This window comes from Brachyistius frenatus, unplaced genomic scaffold, assembly GCF_029030835.1.
Source record: "Brachyistius frenatus isolate BFR_SWC_R1_liver_20210118 unplaced genomic scaffold, ASM2903083v1 Contig_141, whole genome shotgun sequence".
NCBI lineage: Eukaryota > Metazoa > Chordata > Actinopteri > Embiotocidae > Brachyistius > Brachyistius frenatus.
The window spans coordinates 601,258-619,275 of NW_027210740.1; the positions used below are offsets into that span (position 1 = coordinate 601,258).

General features: G+C 39.2%; 1 protein-coding gene across 12 annotated transcripts in view; it reads left to right on the plus strand.

The window, feature by feature from the left end:
* The window catches only part of ptprt (protein tyrosine phosphatase receptor type T), a 308,145-nt gene that overhangs the window by 196,480 nt on the left and 93,647 nt on the right, over positions 1 to 18,018 (plus strand). For 7 of the 12 annotated variants that reach the window (XM_069715323.1, XM_069715325.1, XM_069715328.1 and 4 more), the window contains one exon: positions 8,511 to 8,646. In XM_069715323.1, the coding sequence (XP_069571424.1) occupies positions 8,511 to 8,646 (136 nt within the window). Of the gene's footprint in view, positions 1 to 8,510; positions 8,647 to 16,275; positions 16,309 to 18,018 lie in introns of all 12 variants that reach the window. The other 5 variants (XM_069715322.1, XM_069715324.1, XM_069715326.1 and 2 more) reach the window with 1 other exon arrangement.

The following is an 18,018-nucleotide window of genomic DNA, read 5'->3' on the forward strand; positions in this document are numbered from 1 at the left end:
GATGGATGGATGGATGGTTGGTTGAATGGTTGGATGGATGGATGGATGGATGGATGGATGGATGGATGGATGGATGGATGGTTGGTTGGTTGGTTGGATGGATAGATGAATGGATGGATGGATGGATGGATGGATGGATGGTTGAATAGATGATGGCTGGATGGATGGCTGGATGGATGGATGGTTGGTTGAATGGTTGAATAGATGATGGATGGATGGATGGATGGATGGATGGATGGATGGATGGATGGATGGATGGATGGATGGATGGATGGATGGTTGGATGGTTGGATGGATGATGGATGGATGAATGGATGGATGGTTGAATAGATGATGGATGGTGGAAGAAAAAACACTCCCTTTTAAAAAGAAGAAACCTTTTAATTGTAATTTATTGTTTACAAAATGATAGAGAAAAACATGTTCATATAGGGGACAAGAAACATATTTAAACACACACACACACACACACACACACACACACACACACACACACACACACACACACACACACACACACACACACACACACACACTCCCACGCATTTGCAAATTTCAGAAGTTACACAGGTGAATTGTTACATATATAAATATATGCATGCACATAAATATTCAAAAACACAGCCAAAGGCACATTTACGAATATATTGTACACACACACACACACACACACACACACACACACACACACACACACACACACACACACACACACACACACACACACACACACACACACACACACACACACACACACTGACAGCATAGTTCAGATTAGTAATCCTGTTAAACACACTCAACCATGCTAACGTTAATCCACAGAGGATGCGTACACACACACACACACACACACACACACACACACACACACACACACACACACACACACACACACACACACACACACACACACACGCAACCGCCGACAAACAATACCTGTAAACTAAACCTTAAAATCAAGCCTCATCTAAGACACACACTCACGCACACACACACACACACACACACACACACACACACACACACACACACACACACACACACACACACACACACACACACACACACACACACACACACACACACACACACACACACACACACACACACACACACACACAGAGAAAAGGACTATTTAATATGTCATTGGGAGCTGCTGCATTATGCGTTGGTAGCTGGGAGAATCAATCTTCTCTCCATTTGGATGAGATTATATTTTTAATATCTCTGGTTTTTACCAATCATTCCTCCCCGATACTTTTATCATGCTCTCCAAGTAGGAACGATCAAAAAAAAAGGGGAAAAAAATAGAAGTGCAAAGAAATGTATTGAATGAAAAGAATATTACACAAGTGTACACAAGTGTACACATCAAACACACACACACACACACACACACACACACACACACACACACACACACACACACACACACACACACACACACACACACACACACACACACACACACACACACACACACACACACACACACACAGCAATCACGGATCGTTTGCGTTCAGGAAGGCAAGAAACTTCTGAGGATTTATGGCCTTTGGAAGCGATCGGTACCATCAGCCGACCGGATGTTGTCACGGTTATGACGGCAAACATGGAGGAAGTTCCCTTTAATGCATTTATACTTCTTCCATAAGTCAGCTCTATTGAAATGAGAAGATCCCAAAGATACTATTAATTCTCAGCTCGTAGCTCCGTTATTTATCTTTTTTTTATTATTATCATTATTAAAAATGACAGGGTTGTAAAGCATTGCAGAAATTTATATTAAATTCCAGCGTGATTGCTGTTGAGGGAAATTATTGGATGTTATATTAATATCCCCACTACTATAAAGAGTACAATAACACACAAAAAAAAGTATGCAATTAATCTTTTTATTTGTTATATAAAGTCTATTGACTTCACGATGTAGACCTTGGAGCTAAAACTTCATTTAAAGCTTTTCTAAGTTTCCATCCTAGCAACTGAACAGTTATCGAATGTATAATAACGTTTTATATACCAGTAAGCATCCTCACTGGTTTATCACTTTGCACCATATTCACTAACTCGGGTGTTAGCGTGTGCATGTGTGTGCGTTTATATTCCCCGTAGCCACCGGTAACCGTTTTGTTGTCCATGCCTACGGTATTCCCCCGGGTACGACGGCCCCATCGTTGTGAAGGCCAAACGGTTGTGAATTCCGGCGTCTGCAGAGACAGCCGAAGCAGTTACAACTCTCCCGTCCATGTTTTTTATGTCTTTCTCCTGGGAGGATTTTACAGGGGGGGAGAGAGAAAGGATTTAAGACTATTTCTGTATATTACCCAGTAACCCCCCCCCCCTCCACCCCACCTCCCCTCCGTTTCCTGTGAAGCCCATACATCACGTACAAAATGATAAATGTTGGGGTCAGCAAGAACAGTATGTTCAAAACACAACCTGATTGTGGACGTGAGGATTTATAGATGTGTCACTGTAGGTGTTGTAAAAGCGCTTTTGAAAAAGGTTACGTTGTGAATTTGTTTTTTTTTTAATTTTCTCAGTTTATACACTTTTGAAATTCACTTTATATCTTTCAGTAAAAACAAAACATTACATCCAAAAACAAAAAAAATCTCCCATCTTAAATTTACCAGCCACAAATTTGGTTTCCCAATAGAAACATTGCTCATTAAAAGGGCAACCACGACCAGTTAATATCACATAAAATATACAGATTTTTTTTGTGGTCATTCTGGATATGTCGGCCAAAATTCAAACTCTGGGCTTCATAACAGCCGTTCACAAACCCAGCGGGTGACGTCGCCGTTGGTTGCCGCCTGGTTTTGCTCCACCAGGTGTTAAATGTTCTGTAAGACAGCAGGTCAACTTATTTATATTTTTAGAAGTGGAATTTAATATAAAATTACCATTTGCGAATTGATGAGGACATTCACCTGGCCAAATATCTGCAGGTATGAAGGGCCTCCACTGTTCCAACTGTCTTTTTTTTTTAGGGACTTGATATGTGCCAAGAAAATAATACCTACACCACCTGCCAGTATCGGTAGCAAGACAGAAAGATGGATCCATAAATTGTCCATATTTAGGCGCCACCTGCTAGCTGACAGTGACAACAGCATAATAAACGAGGCCACCGTGTCCTCCATATTGTATTTGCACCATTTGTGAATCAATCCTATTTTGCTGTGGCGATTTGCTTTGTCTCAACATTTGTAATGGACAAAGTCGCATTAGATCACTTCTCCCCTTGCCCCCGGTCAGACCCCTCGTTGTCTGCGCTCGCCCGATTGGCCGAGTGGCTCCCAAGCTGGCCAATCACGGTGTTAAATGAAGCCGAACCCGTCACCAGATGGGGTCCCTCCGCCGTTACATCATGAACTGTTGAACCCAATCAACACGTGGGCCCGGTGAAGTGTGAACAAATGGAGGTCACGCTGAAATGTGTCAGGTGATACATATCGTGGATTACTCGGGGGGGGGGGGAGGCGGGGGGGATTGAGGTTTAATACACCTGTGGGGTGATTACCGGGGCGCGGTCTACAGGGAAATGTGTGAACTCGTTCCTCGCGTGATCGCCCAAGCCTCGCGTGTAACTGTAATGTACTTGACAGACAAGTTGAAGTTTTTACACTTATATACACATCTGCTGATTTACAGCAGCACAAGCTCTCAGGAAATGTCCCTCCTGGATTATTTTCTTGTGGTTTCGATGGAATACAAAAATGTATCAGGCGGCACAGTTATTCATATCATGCTCGACTGTCTAAAATTGAATCAGTTCTGTAAATATCTAGATACCTGAGGGACCATTGCTTGAACTTACAGGGTAAATCTTTGGGGTTGAGATATGCAAATTGTATTTGCAGTCTGAATGAGGAAAGGACGTTAAACAGATCTTGAATTGTGCACCATGATTGCAGGATAAATACATATGCGAGTGAAGGATGACATCGTGCAGTTTGTGATTTGACAGTACATTTACCATTGTTGAAATATACCTAAAATGAGATTTAGGTGTTTATAACAATCTACTTTTATTCAAAATATTCTGTATTAAGAATCTGAATACGTTACAGGGACGAAAGCAGAGAAAAAAAAATGCTCTCGAAACAAGATTTGTGTAAAGCTACCGTTCCATCGTTACGTTACCTTCTGATGTCATTTTTGCATTTTTGCCAATGCACTGCATATAATGCGAGTTTGCACACACTACATTTAGCATCGTTCTATCCAAACAAATGAAATGAACTGTAAGGTCCAGGTAACATTGAACACTTAAGGCTCATTTAAATCTTTTTAAAAAAGGTTCTTAAAAGCACCTTTTCCAACATGTGGTTCCAGGCTAACTTTCTACAGCGTTTATTTGGGTGTGTACAAGCGTGAAAATAATCTCAAAACTCCAAGTTATCCAGAAAATGTTGTCGGAACACATTTTTCACTTCATGCTTTTATTTTTGTTCTCGTCTGGGTTGAAGTGGCCGTCTTAAAAAGCACGTAATCAAATAGGACATTTTCCGAATTATTTTTGGGGGTTATCGACTCAGTTTTACGAATAAATTAAATAAGAATCAGTTCAAAAAGTAAATACTTAAGATCAAGGGAATATCCATCCAGCGAGGTGCCGTGCTAAGCTTAGCTTAAAACGATTGTGATTGCGTGAATGTGAAGATCCGAGGCTGCTCCTGTTTCGCGTGAACGGTAAGTAGCACCGTGACGTGCGCGTAGCGAGGGAAAGCTGTAACCTTCCTGAGTAAGTATTCAGAGTTTTGTAGCTTAATCGATATCAGCAGCTGAGTTATACATGTTTTTTGATAGCGCATATGTGGATAATTACTCACGGAGGTTCAGCTTCTCTGTTCCGTCGCGGTGCTACTTAACGTTCATTTGCAATTCCAACAGATTTGTTTGAGACATAAAGGCTATGTCCTCTGTGTGGAAGAATAAAAGAAAAAGGCCACGTTACTTTGTTCAAATCTTGAAAACTGTCATTGAATTGCTGGTTTTAATGGTTTATGCTATCATAAACAGGTTCCACCTGTCTTCACGGACATTTTTTTCCCTTTTATACTTGAGAGTAAACACTCCGAGTCTCTTTTTTTTATTGACAATATGCAGCGTTTGAGTGCTTTTACTGTCACACTAAGGGTTAGTGTTAAATCGGCACTATGAATATGTTCTTTTTTTGTTGTTGTTCAAACTGGTGATACAACTTCACGATGGGGACGCTGTCCGTTATTGGGTCACAAAAGGCGGTGAATGTTTCCTACATCATTTTTTTTTTTTTTTTTTAAAGACCATTTCGTCACGGCAGCCGTTGAGGACTGCGGCAGCTATAACGGAGCGTGCCAAGGTTAGGTGCTTAAGCCGTTAGCTCACTGTATGCCACTGCCAACCTTGTGTTGTTATTGCGGAGGGGGGGGGTTGACGATGAGAGAGACGGGGGATTAAACTGAACTCCCACGCAGACGGTGTTACTCTATTAATCGGCTGTCTTTGTCTATCAAGGTTATAACGGGAGTTTTTGCTCGGTACGTGTCTGCAAGGGGGCGTTCATGTGTCGGATTCCAGCGTGGTTTACTCTGCTGTCATGTCAGTACCAGCACTCCTTTCCCTGTCTTTAAAAAAAAAAAAAAAAAAAAAAAAAAAAGTTGAATTGTTCTTCATTTTATCTTTTGATCAATCCTACATCTCTTCTTAACTTTCTTTTCTTCAACAAATTTGACTTTATCTTTTTTTTTTTTCTTTTGCTCACTTTCTCTGTCATTTCTCACCTCTTCCTTACCTCTGTCATTTATTCGATATGTTTATTTTATGCCATCTTTGTGTGTGTATCTCTCCTCGCCAACCTCATGGTTTGTTTCTGTTTCATTCTTTGGACCATGTGGCCTTAAGTGCTTTAATTTATCCTCCCACGGGAGGGATTTTTTCTTTTTTTTTTCTTTTTTCTTTGGACCAATAGAGCAGCATCTGTTGAAGAGCTGGTGGACCACTTTGCCCGCTTTAGTACGACCTGCGAGATGTCAACTGAAATGATTGTTCGACCCTTTTAAAACAACGTCTTACATCGGCAGATATTCAGTGGCTGTGTAGTTTTTGCTCTGTGATTAGAGTTTTGCGATTAAAACAGCCTGCGCAGCTTATTTCTACTGATCATCAATTATTGTTCTTTAAAGTAAGCTCATAATGATTCAATTTTACCCACCTGGTTCCTCAAATGAAAGTATCTGCTACCTGTTGTAACAGTAAATAGAGCAGGAGGATGACATCCACCAAAGGTTCTCAGCCGGAATTGAACCAATTGTGCTGCGATCACACTGTCATAAAAACAGGACAGCAGAAGTTTATGAATCAGATTTTGTTTTTTGTTTTTGTTTTGCTCGGAATATTATTAATCTTATTATTTCGTCCAAAGAAACGTTTGTGGAGCCCACACGGGAGGCCGTGCAAAGCTGAAATTTCAAAGGAAGATAACGAGCCCCGAAAGTTCTTTTCCGAAAAGATTTTGAAACACCTCAGCCATTAGGGGGCGCTCTGATAAAGTTGTTGAATAACGCCTGAACCGTAGGTCACACATCCAAATGTTGTATATCCGCTTTTAATTCTCTGTTCATTTTGTGGAGTTACGGTTTTTCGCTCTGTGACTTTGTTCTATCATAGTATGCGTTTAAAAGCAGACGTTTGCATCAGTTCATAAACAAAAAGCATGCGAGGATATATATATAAAGTACACAGGAAAAACGCCGAAAATGGAACTGTCTAGGGACTTTTTTCCCCCGAGAGCTACTTTAAAGAAATGAGAGTCAAATTTGCTCACATAGCTGAGCTCCACCAAACCATCCGTATAAGCCTATTTTATGTAAACAACAACAAATTGTTACCAAACTGTTTACTTTTGCTCCAGAAAGAAAGAATTCTAATTTCGGTCAAACACAATATTTAACCCCCTTTTTTTTTTTTTTTTTTTTTTTTAGTAAAAGTGAGCTCAGTGTTTCAAAGTCTCTCATTCAGTGCAAATCATATCTTATAATAATACATTAACTCGAAATGGGTTAAGGATCTGTATCTGCAGATCGACGTCGTTGTGAGGACGTCGAAGCAGCAGCAAAACAGGAACTACAGCACATCCATGACATTCACCCAACATACAGCGGCAGCAGTGCTCTTCCGTGTCTGAAAATGGTGTGGTCGCCCTGTAAATTCCACACGACACTCCAACCTTGTATTTTTCGACCCTGTTTTTTTCTTTTCTTTTTTTTTTTCATTTGTTTGCAGGATTCTTTCTACACACAGTGAAAGACTCAAGCACATCCCTGTCCTGCATGCTCTGTGATTTCTATGTGCATTATGTGTGGAGTTTTCGGCCTTGATGCCTTTGCATGATTTTCTACATTTGTTTGTCCCTGGACTCTTTTCGCCTCTTTTCAAGAGTCGTTGAAAGAAATAAAAAAAAATCAACAATGACTTTTTTAGTTTTAAAAGTTGTTGCCACTCTTTTTCATTAATCTTGTCATCCTTTTGCTTTTCTATTTATTTATCTCCCGGCCACATTGGTTAAATACCAACGCTTTTTCAACGATATTTTGTAACTGCGTGTAGCTGATAATCGGTTTTCACCCATTTTTTGGTTTGTTTTTTTGTTTTATTTCCTTTTCTTGCCGTCGCTCAATGTTTTACATCACATCGCTGATTCCCACATGGCTGTATGTCGCTGTAAACGTTCATCAGCACGTGTTCATCAAACTGGGATTTTCCATGATATGACCACGCCAAATGAGTCTAACCTTGATTTGTTACGAACTGAAATATTTACATTTTTCGAAAACAAACACTTGATTTTTTTTTTGTTGTTGTTGTTTTGTATTCTTTGGTTTTCAAAACACAATCACTCAGTTTTTTTCTTCCTTTCACATTATGTGTTATTTCAAAATTTTACAATCACAATTTCCTCTTTTCAAAATGACATTTTTCTTGAACAAAACACTTCATAGTTCCTTCTGGATAAAAACACTTCTGCTGCGATTGTTTGTCTTCTTCAGCACGTTGCTGATGATTTCACCTCCCTGCATGATTCCTCATACGTTGTGTTTTGGCTATTTTTCATACGGATGACGTGTTTAGAGTTTATCTTCACCTTGGGATAAAGTGTGTTGTCTTTGTGCATTTGTATGACTGCGTATCTACTATATAAATATATGTATGTTTGCATATGCACGTGTTTGTGCGTTTGCATTCATGATTGTGTTTGAGTCCTTGTATGTGTTTGGCTTTGTGCATGCATGTTCATTACTTATGCGACCGTGTGTAACTGTTTTTTTTTGCTTTGAGGTTGCCTACCGATGTGACTATGTGCGTACCTGTGCGTGTGCGTGCGTGTGTGCGCCTGCGTGTGTGTGTGTGTGTGTGTGTGTGTGTGTGTGTGTGTGTGTGTGTGTGTGTGTGTGTGTGTGTGTGTGTGTGTGTGTGTGTGTGTGTGTGTGTGTGTGTGTGTGTGTTTGTGTGTGTAGGTGCATCCACCCAGGACTCGGATGCCATGGAGCCGGAGAAGCAGGTGGACAGCACTGTGAAAATGGCCGGTGTGATTGCCGGGATTCTGATGTTCATCATCATCCTCCTCGGAGTTGTCCTCACCTTCAAACGCAGGTAGGTAGTAAAAACCAAACATCAGGGTTAAGGAAATGCTTACAGGTGCTTTATGTAGCAGTTTACCAACGATACATTAACAACATATCCTTATTGTATTGTATTTTGGATTCTCTGAACCACTATAAACGACAGTTGGTAGCCTCTAGCAGATATTGTGAAACACTCGGCCAAATCTGTTTGCCTACGTTTACTTTTGATTAACTTTTTGGCACAAAAAAAAAAAACAAGAAATAGGGCTGTTTATCCACAGGAAACTCAACTGAAATGTGAAAGGCAATGGAGAACAAAGCCAACAGACCTAATAGAAAAATCTGTGAAAAGATAAGAGCATGAGATCGAGGCTACCAATTATCTTTCTGACAAATGTGTCATTTTATTACTGGAACCGTATTGGCAAACTTTTTATGTTGATGAAAATATTGCTGTGTTTAGCTTATTTAAAGCAGACTAAAGAAAGAGAGATTAATGGATAGACTTCATGATGTCATTTTCAAGTGTCCTCAGTTTGTATGCAGGTAGAAATGAATCTGTTTGGACAGATAGAGATATATAAACGCAGTTGCCCAATTTTACAATTATAGAATGTCGAAAAAGTAAAAAAAAATATTAGACTTAAAAAAAAAATTAAGTCTGAATTTAAAATGGTTTTCGTCTAGTTTCAGTTATAATCAACACAATTCCTTCAGAGTTTAGCGTATGTCAAATATTGATAGTGAAGGTTGCCAAAATGTATTAGTTTCTTCAGACAATACAACAGATCAGAATTATGTATTAAAACTAGAGATGTACTTAATCCGCTTCAACCCTTGAAAGGCAAAATAAATAATGATGATAGAGGCGCCCAGAGTTTAGAGCTCTATCACCCGTATGAACTGTATTACCTTTTTCTCTTAGCAGAAATACAAAGCTCTCGTGTCTTTGTTAGCAAATAACTTTTGCCACCATCGCCTGCCTTCCTTTTCTTTACCTTTCTTAAATTCTCTATATTGCTCCATCCATCCCTCCATTTCTCTTTACTTCACTTGCATACTTGCTTCTACATTTTGTTTTGCAATCACTCACATTTTTTTTTTTTTTTTTTTTTTGTATCATAATTTTATTGCTTTTCACAATTTCCCGCTTCACCTGCAAAACCTACACAAACATTGCATACTATGTAAAATGCCTTCAAATACATGTGGTTTTGTACACTGACACTAAGAATTAAGGGAAAAAAATTACAAAGTACAGGAACATTATTCATGTAACAATAAAGACAATTAACTGATGCAAATACATTCTAATAACCATTCTAATTAAACATATACTGTGTATTACTAAATTACATACACTACAAAAACTAAGAACCACATGGAGGTGAAATGGAGGACATGAGGATTACTTGGTCTGATTGCCCAAGGCATTAAATCCAGAGACGTTTTTTAGAAGCAGAATAAATAATGGTGTAGACGGAAAACTGCCGGACTGTTTTCAGAAGGAATAGATACATGATGATGGTTTAATTCCCGGAAAAAACACCGCTGTCATTATTTTTCAAAGAAAATGATGCTGACTTTTCTAGAGTGAATAAAATACTTGTGTGTCTTTAGAAATGCCTAGAAATCTTTTAAAGTGTCACCTTACCGCTGAAAAAGGTCATGGTTTCATTCATGGTTTGTCATTTTAGAGCAGAAGAAGTTGGATTGGTCGCTCCGGTCATAGTCGTTATAGTCATCGATTAGCAAAAAGCTTAGTTTACCGAACATACTTACAGTAGATGGAGATTCTTTGGACTTAATTTCTAAATAAACATCTAAATATCTATCTAAGATATTCAATAGAAAAAACATCTCACGTGAAAAATTCTCTTGATTTTGACCAACTTCTGGTCAAAGCTCAATAGCTAATATCTAGGTCATAGGTTTTTTTTTACCACTTAACAACTGTTAAGTTCCTATTTCCAGTGCTTAGAAAATATTTTCTTCTCTCTTTTTGTTGTTTTGGGTCATTTAAATGGAGGCCACAATGGTCAGCCCACAGCCCACTTTCAAAATCCACCAATCAATTTATTAGTTGGTCAATTTAAAGAATTTTTTTACCATAAATATTACATTCATTCTTCCATGGAGGCCAAGGATATGACATGAATGCTATACGTTTGTTATTAGTGTAAAACCACAAACCTGTGGTGTAATTAAAATGCCTATGATACATAGAGGGGAAACGTAAAATGCAGACAATAACATAGCAAAGGGAAACTGGCTCACACCTCATTACTAGTCTGAATACAACGTTACTTCCATTTCAAGCGAGAAAAAGAGGTTGGGGAGTGAAGACGGGGCACAGGGTCAGTTGGCAATGCTAATCAGAGGCTAACCCAGGCTAACAGAGAATATACCAAACACCAAGAGGATAAAAATTCATCAGAGTCAGTGGAGGAAAAAAAATAATGCAAAATTGAACAAGAAAGATATAGATAGAGACTTCACAAAACGGGTGCAGCAGGGGAATATATGGGTGAAACACAGAGGGTAATCCAAAAGGGAAAGGAGGGGGGAAAGGAAAGGAAGAAAAATGTATGAGTTTGAAAAATATGAAAATTGAAAAACAGGCAGCGCTGGTTAACCTTGGGGTGAAGTGGATATGGTAATCAGATGCTAACCAGGTCAACAGGGCATAATATACATACAAAAGCCAATTAGAGGGCAAACATCTCTGCAGTGGATGTTGGCCAAAATATATAAGCAGTAAAACAGGAGAAAAGAAAGAGAAGTGAGCAGTCTAGATGCTACTCGGATGTTATCGTGAAGCTAACCCAAGAATACAAGAAAAGGGATGAACATGAAATTTCTTAAAAAGAGACAGGGAGGAGTTATGGAGAGAGAAGAGAGAAACATAATTGATAAAAGAAGCGCAGACGAATAGATTCAGACAGTTCACTATATCATGGACCATTTTCCTGGCGTCATCTATATTTCATTCCACATAGTTTAGCCAGTCGCACCGGTGGTAGTAAAAAGTGTTTTTCTTTTTTTCTTTTTTCTTTAGATTAAAAAGTGTTTTACAAGCCTTTTAAAGCCCATAAATTATTCCACGACAAAACTTTTTAGCGAAGTGAACACGCACAAACCGTCCAATTCATCTTTTACAGATCACCGTTACACATGTTCTAAATGGACTGTCAGTGTTTTTTTGTTTTTTTTAAGAAAGCCGGGGGATGTCTCCGATAACGTAACGTTAAAGGGAATAACACTGGACATGTCTTAATGGGGATTCAATGTTTCTACAGCCAGGTGCCCCCCCGAGGGCTCGACCGAGCAGCGCCAGAAGATACGCTTTTCATTAAAAGGTTGAGAGGCAAATTGATGAATATTTAATGCTCCTGAAGCTCCTCGCCAATTCATGTGTGTGCTGATGCCAAAAGGAGACCTCAGCCAGGTAACTGAGAAAAAGGTGACATCTACGCAAATGCAAATTCTTTTGGAAAAATGCGTTATTTAAACTTGTTCACCCCTATTACCTTTCATCCGAGAGATTTGAAATTCTGACCCGGCAGCCCGTCTTTTGTGATTTAAATTTGTTTTTTTATATGATGCTTTCTAACAGCGTTCATGTCCAGGTCAACCTCTGAAAAGAGACTAAACCATGATTGGTAGCTTTAACAAAAAACAAATTATACATTCACCTCAAAGTAAAACACACAAACAAGAGGAAAGTAGACAAATGAACAAAGGGTATGGTCACCCCGCCCCGGCTTTGCGATGCTTTTACTGCCCGGCGTGACTCTCTGTAAATCTGCCCGTTCACATTAGCTGTTGTTTTCTGGTTCCTGAATATGCATTTGGGTGGAAGTGTCTGAATTATTGATTCCAAACCTCACCCATTGGGCTTTCTGTGCATTTAAAAGGTCTAAACAAAGGATTTCCGACTGAATAAGGTAAAGATTTTGAGGAAAGGTGCAGAACAATAAATAACGTACCAGAACTAAAGACGGAGTTTAGAATGAGCAACTGTCTGTTGGTAACGTCACAATACAAGGTTGCCTCATGATACGTAGAAACAAGGTTAACTCATTGGTTTGTTGTAAGGCGATGGTAGGGAAAGCCTCATCTTAACCCCCGTCCCCCCGTCCCCCGCCCCTCCCTGTGACCCGATATCACAACAAAACGTGTAATAGACACGCTTGTCCATTACAGCTAAAACGTGACATAGCTACAGTTAGCGATGTGTAGGCGTGGGAGTTACACGTTTTGCTGTATTTTCTATTATACCCTTTGGCCTGTAGAGATTTATAGGGAAAATTAAACCTACTGAATGGTTTTGAACCATGTGATTTAAAGGAAAACGAAAGCCATTTGCAAAAACACACGGTTGGGGTTACGGCAAAACCGCATGGTTAGCGTGAAGAAAAAAAAAAAACAAAAAAAAAAAACATTGTCAACTCCTGGATTCAATCTCCATTGTCCCGCATGGCAGTCCCTGACCACTTATCAAAAAACACACGTACACATTCAAGTAAATGCACACAAAAAAACACACAGGGATCAATGTAGTATGAGTTTCAGCTGAACATTCACAGATTTGAAGCATACAATATGTGATCTCTAAAAAACTTGGTCCCTGACACGTTATTAATGTGTTTAGCGGGACAGTTGGTATGCGTGAGAGCAAAGAGTGTGTGTTTACTCATGTTTGTCGGTCTCCATTGTGTACACATCTCTCTGCCAAGCAGTAATGCTTTTATTCGCTTCTGTGAATGTGCCACGTCTGTGTAACTGGATATAAAGTGTGTGTGTGTGCTGACGGCCTGATACTCCTCCTTAGGCATTGGAAGCCTTTATTAAATAGGGGTAGTGCCGTGGATTGTTACACACATGGGCACACAGACAGACTGAAAGGGGGGGCCGAACCCCAGATGGGTCCGCAAACACGGACATGCTTCTCTCGGCCCCAAAAATATTTCCGTCCTATCTCGTGGCTCTACGGCGTCCTCGATGGCAACGCCACTAATTTCTAGCATTTCTGAATGAATATACATGAATGCAGCTAAATTTTTCCCGCAGTTGAACTATTTCCCCACAAAATTTGAGCCTTTGCTGCCGAGGAGAAGAGTTTCTTTCAAACTTAATTTGACGTGATTTGGCACGAGATGACACCCTTTGTAATCGTAAGAGGATTATTAAAGTATTAAAGATATGATGAAGCATACAGTTTCACATAAATGTGCGGACAGACACTCAAGGCATGGCTGGTGGCTGTAATGTTAATGGCCGAGTGTGTGTTGCCAAGTAGAAGTCAAGATCTCGTCAGTTCTTTACAGCCTATTGGTCAGAATTATTTAAATGTGACCTATCATCGCCATTTTGAGAAGGTCACTGAGAATTTGATGTGACGTAGCATCGCTGCTCAGAACTTTTAGAGCAGATTAGATGGCGTCGGCGTCTAACGATTTACTGTAATGAGGGTGGAATTCAGTTTATAATTTACTATCTAATCAGGCAGAAATTAGAAAAAGTTTTTTTTAATATCACCTTTGGCTAGTGATGGGGAGATACACAAAATTCCTCCCTGTTTCTCTTATCTGTAGAGATCAAGGTTGTCCATTTTGGCTTCACAGTTTCAGAGTTATTACTTGAATTATTTTTTTTTTTTTTTTTTCCATTTGGAAATTCCCCCAAATTTTCCAAGCTCCGCCCACCTCTGAGCCTGGTTTTGTCTGAGGTTTCTTCCTGTTAAAAGGGAGTTTTTCCTTCCCACTGCTGCAGGTTTTTCTTCCTGTTAAAGGGGAGTTGTTTCCTCCTAGCTGTTCACGTGGGGATTGTAGGGTTCCTCTGAAGAAGATTTTGTTATTCTACATGCCGCAACCTGTATGTTTGTACTATGGGGGGGGGGGGGCTCTTAGTTTGGAGTCATTGTGGTCAATTTGTTTCCTAAATAACAAAGTAACTTAACTATTGCGAGGTTTCTTAAAATCTGGTTCTTAAACACATTGTACTGTATATTAGAAGACAAGTTTCTGTAATCAGTGTAAATGGATAATACAAACATTTATATATTACATATATACTGTATTAAAATGGTTCTAAAAGTTATTTTACAAGAGCACATGTGCACGAACATGAAACAGGAAAATAGCGCTGTGACAGTGTTCAAAGGAAATGATAATAATTATAAATCCTTCAATGATAATGAAATCTGTTGCGTGATCTTAAAACACAAACTGGACCCTAAAGACCAAGTAAATCCTTATTTACAACCGTATTGTAGAATATTTGCATAATTAAGACACATTTGCACTGTAAGACACAAATTTACTTTCAATTAGAGCTTAAAATGCAGATTTTAAGACATGTACACAAATACATAGAACTATTCTATTATATGATTGCTTGCTGCCTTGCTACAGATTCGTACACCCATTGTTTTTCCACACTCAAGCTGATCCATTCCAGCTGACCAATCACTCTCTTCCTCTATTAGCTCTTATCATCTCAGCAACAGTGTCAATAACAAGCGAACATTTTTAGTTAAATTTGAAATTTTTTGCCATAAACATCTTGCCACGTTTACCATTTCCTCAATCTATCCTAAATAAATGAGGAAATTAATGTTTTTTTTTTCTGAGGAAAGACTGACATTTAGTCAAGTAAGTGTTACAAATGTAAAGCTTGTTTTTCAGAAAGCTAAAGTGACACTTTGCTAAATAAAAAAAATAAAAAATAAAAAAAAGGATTTAATTAGCATGTTTTTTTTTGGCCACTCAAGACGATCTCAAAATGTTTACTGTCGCTTGGCAGAAAGAAATTCAGTATTTTTTTTCTCTCTGAAGTCACTTCTACTGGCAACCAAAAATACATTCATTAAAGTTTGACGCGGTAGAATTTCTCTTTCATCGGTTCTGACAGATTATCTTCAAATTCACCACAAGACAATGGGGGTAAAATGGATTTTCTTTGCAACAATCCACTCTTAAGCTTCTCTTTCTTGCATCACATGAATCTTGTTTTGTTTTTAAAGTGTTCCTGGGCCCCAAATTTCACAAATTGTTCATGGCACTTGTGAAACTCTGGAGTTTCAATATGTTAACGTTTTGAAAGTTGCCACCTTGATGAAACCTTCTATCTTTATATATCACTTGTCAGCACTTTTACTGAAAACCTACTGAAGTCCATGCACTGATTTACACTGCAACAGAGAGTCTGCCCTCCATGGCTGCCTAAACGGATAAAAATCAAATTAATTCGGCGTCCCCTCTCTGCAGCCTATCATGGCTCATTCCAAGGAATAATAAAAGTCCTTTTTTTCCCTGCAAGAATTCTGCCTGAACAAAGAAATGGTGTTGCAATTTGTAGAAAAAACAACAATAATGCTGGAAAAACCAAAGAAGAAGAGAGCAGCGGCTTCATAGAGTCGAGTCTGCTTCGGTTTGCTCAGGGTCGACAGAGAAAGAACAAAACAATGGAGGGAGTGGAAAGAATGAAAATGTTGCAGATGTCTTTTCTCAGCATAAATCTCTCTTGACTGGAGTCTCACGCCTTCTTTTTTTTTTTTTCTTTCAATTCTCTCTATCTTGCCGTTTGCTGTCTTTTGGCTCCGCCCCTTCCTGTCCCGTCCCGTCCCGTACCTGCCTTGCCTTTGCTCCGATAGAGAGATTCACACATGGAGAACTCTGAGCGTGGGGTATTGTATGTTTACTTCTAGACATGAATGCATCCACTCCACGTTCCTCACTGTGACTCTCACCTCGCTTTTTTTTTTTTTTTTTTGCTTTTTTTTTCTGGCATTTAGCGTTTTTCTTCCAAATGCATCTTATGAACCAAAGCTTCATGTGGAAAATGGATGTGCTCTTCTCAGTATGAGTCAAATGGTAGAGAAATGTTTTTATAAATCCTGAAAATCGTATACAAAATTACAAAATGCTTTGCTTGGGACAGCTCGGATGCTGTGCACCTTTGAACAGCAATAATGTGCTGACAGTGTGCCCAGACACGTGTTAATTGCTGTGGTTACAAATCTCCATTCCCCCCCCCCCCCCAAAAAAAAAAAAAGGAAAGAGAAGACAACCACAGAAAGTGCTGTCCTGAGCAACACTAAAAGATGTTTTGGGAGCTAAACATCCGTTTTCTTTACAGAGAGTATGAAACATGAAACACCTCATATTTTAGTCTCTGTGGCACGCGTGTAATTTTCTTCCCGGCAGTTTCGGCACTCAGAGTTTAAGTTCCTCTCGCTGCCACGTAACGGCCGGATCTGTGTCACCAAGTGGTTCAAATTTGGAAAATTCCAATGAAAGCCATTGTAAAAGTCCTCAAATGCACGTGTCTTGCATTCTTCCTATAGACGTTGAGGTTGTTTTTTTCTTTAATGACTAATACATTATTTATTGGGAATAAGCGCAGTAAGTATTTAGCATAGTATTCTGTTGAAAATGGGACTTTTAAAACGGCTTTCAGTCATCTTTTGCTGTCAGTATTCACTCGTTAGCGAGTCAACTAAAGTAAGATGCTTTTGGGAAAACCTCCCTCTTGTATATTTGGTCATTTGTTTTGAGTCATTGTGCTTTTTCCATCGTGACTGCATCCCATCTGTGCTTTTTGGATTTTCTTTTCTTTTTCGTCAAAAGTGCTCATTTTAAAACAAAAATACCATGAGTCCATCATTTCCGAGTACCGTCACTGCATCACAATGTACCGCTCGGTGTCCTCTGTATGGTGAGAGATGTTTGGATTTGTCTGTCTGATATACGTTCATTTGCTTTTGATGCATTGTCAATAATAATTGTTTTTTGACACCTGTAGTCAATTTTCTCTCGTAAATTGGAAAGACAGAGACTTAGGCGGAGGAACAAAAAGATAAAGTGTTCCACAATATGGTGCTTTATTTTGCGTGAACAGATTGGCATAATTGATTACATCTCAGCATAGAGCAAACAATTATGCACGGATTTATCAGAAGCCAGAATCAAGCCAGCCGTCTCCAAAATTAGAAAAAAGGTTAAATTAATTAGTGCAACTTTGTAGGTTAGAAATGATGTGTTTGGCTCCAGCAAATAGAACATGGGCGGGTGATTAAGAGGCAGAGGCTTCGTGCCGAATGAAATGTGACACTTCACAAATATCTTCACCCACACTGTTCTGGGCTCAAAGACAATCCGCTCCGTGCCTGTCATGGTAGCTATCGCTTTGGAGTTTCTAATGAAAAGAAAGAAAAAAAACGTCCTCGATTTACAGTTCGAGTTCCACACACCTCTGTACTCGGAGGCCTTGGAGAAACTTATAATCGAACTCTGAATTAGACACGATGAGTTTTTTTTAAAAGTTTTTTTTGAAGTGTTCCAAGAAAGATCACGGGGCACTCCAAGTGTTGCATCTTGAATTCCTCTTGAAGGTT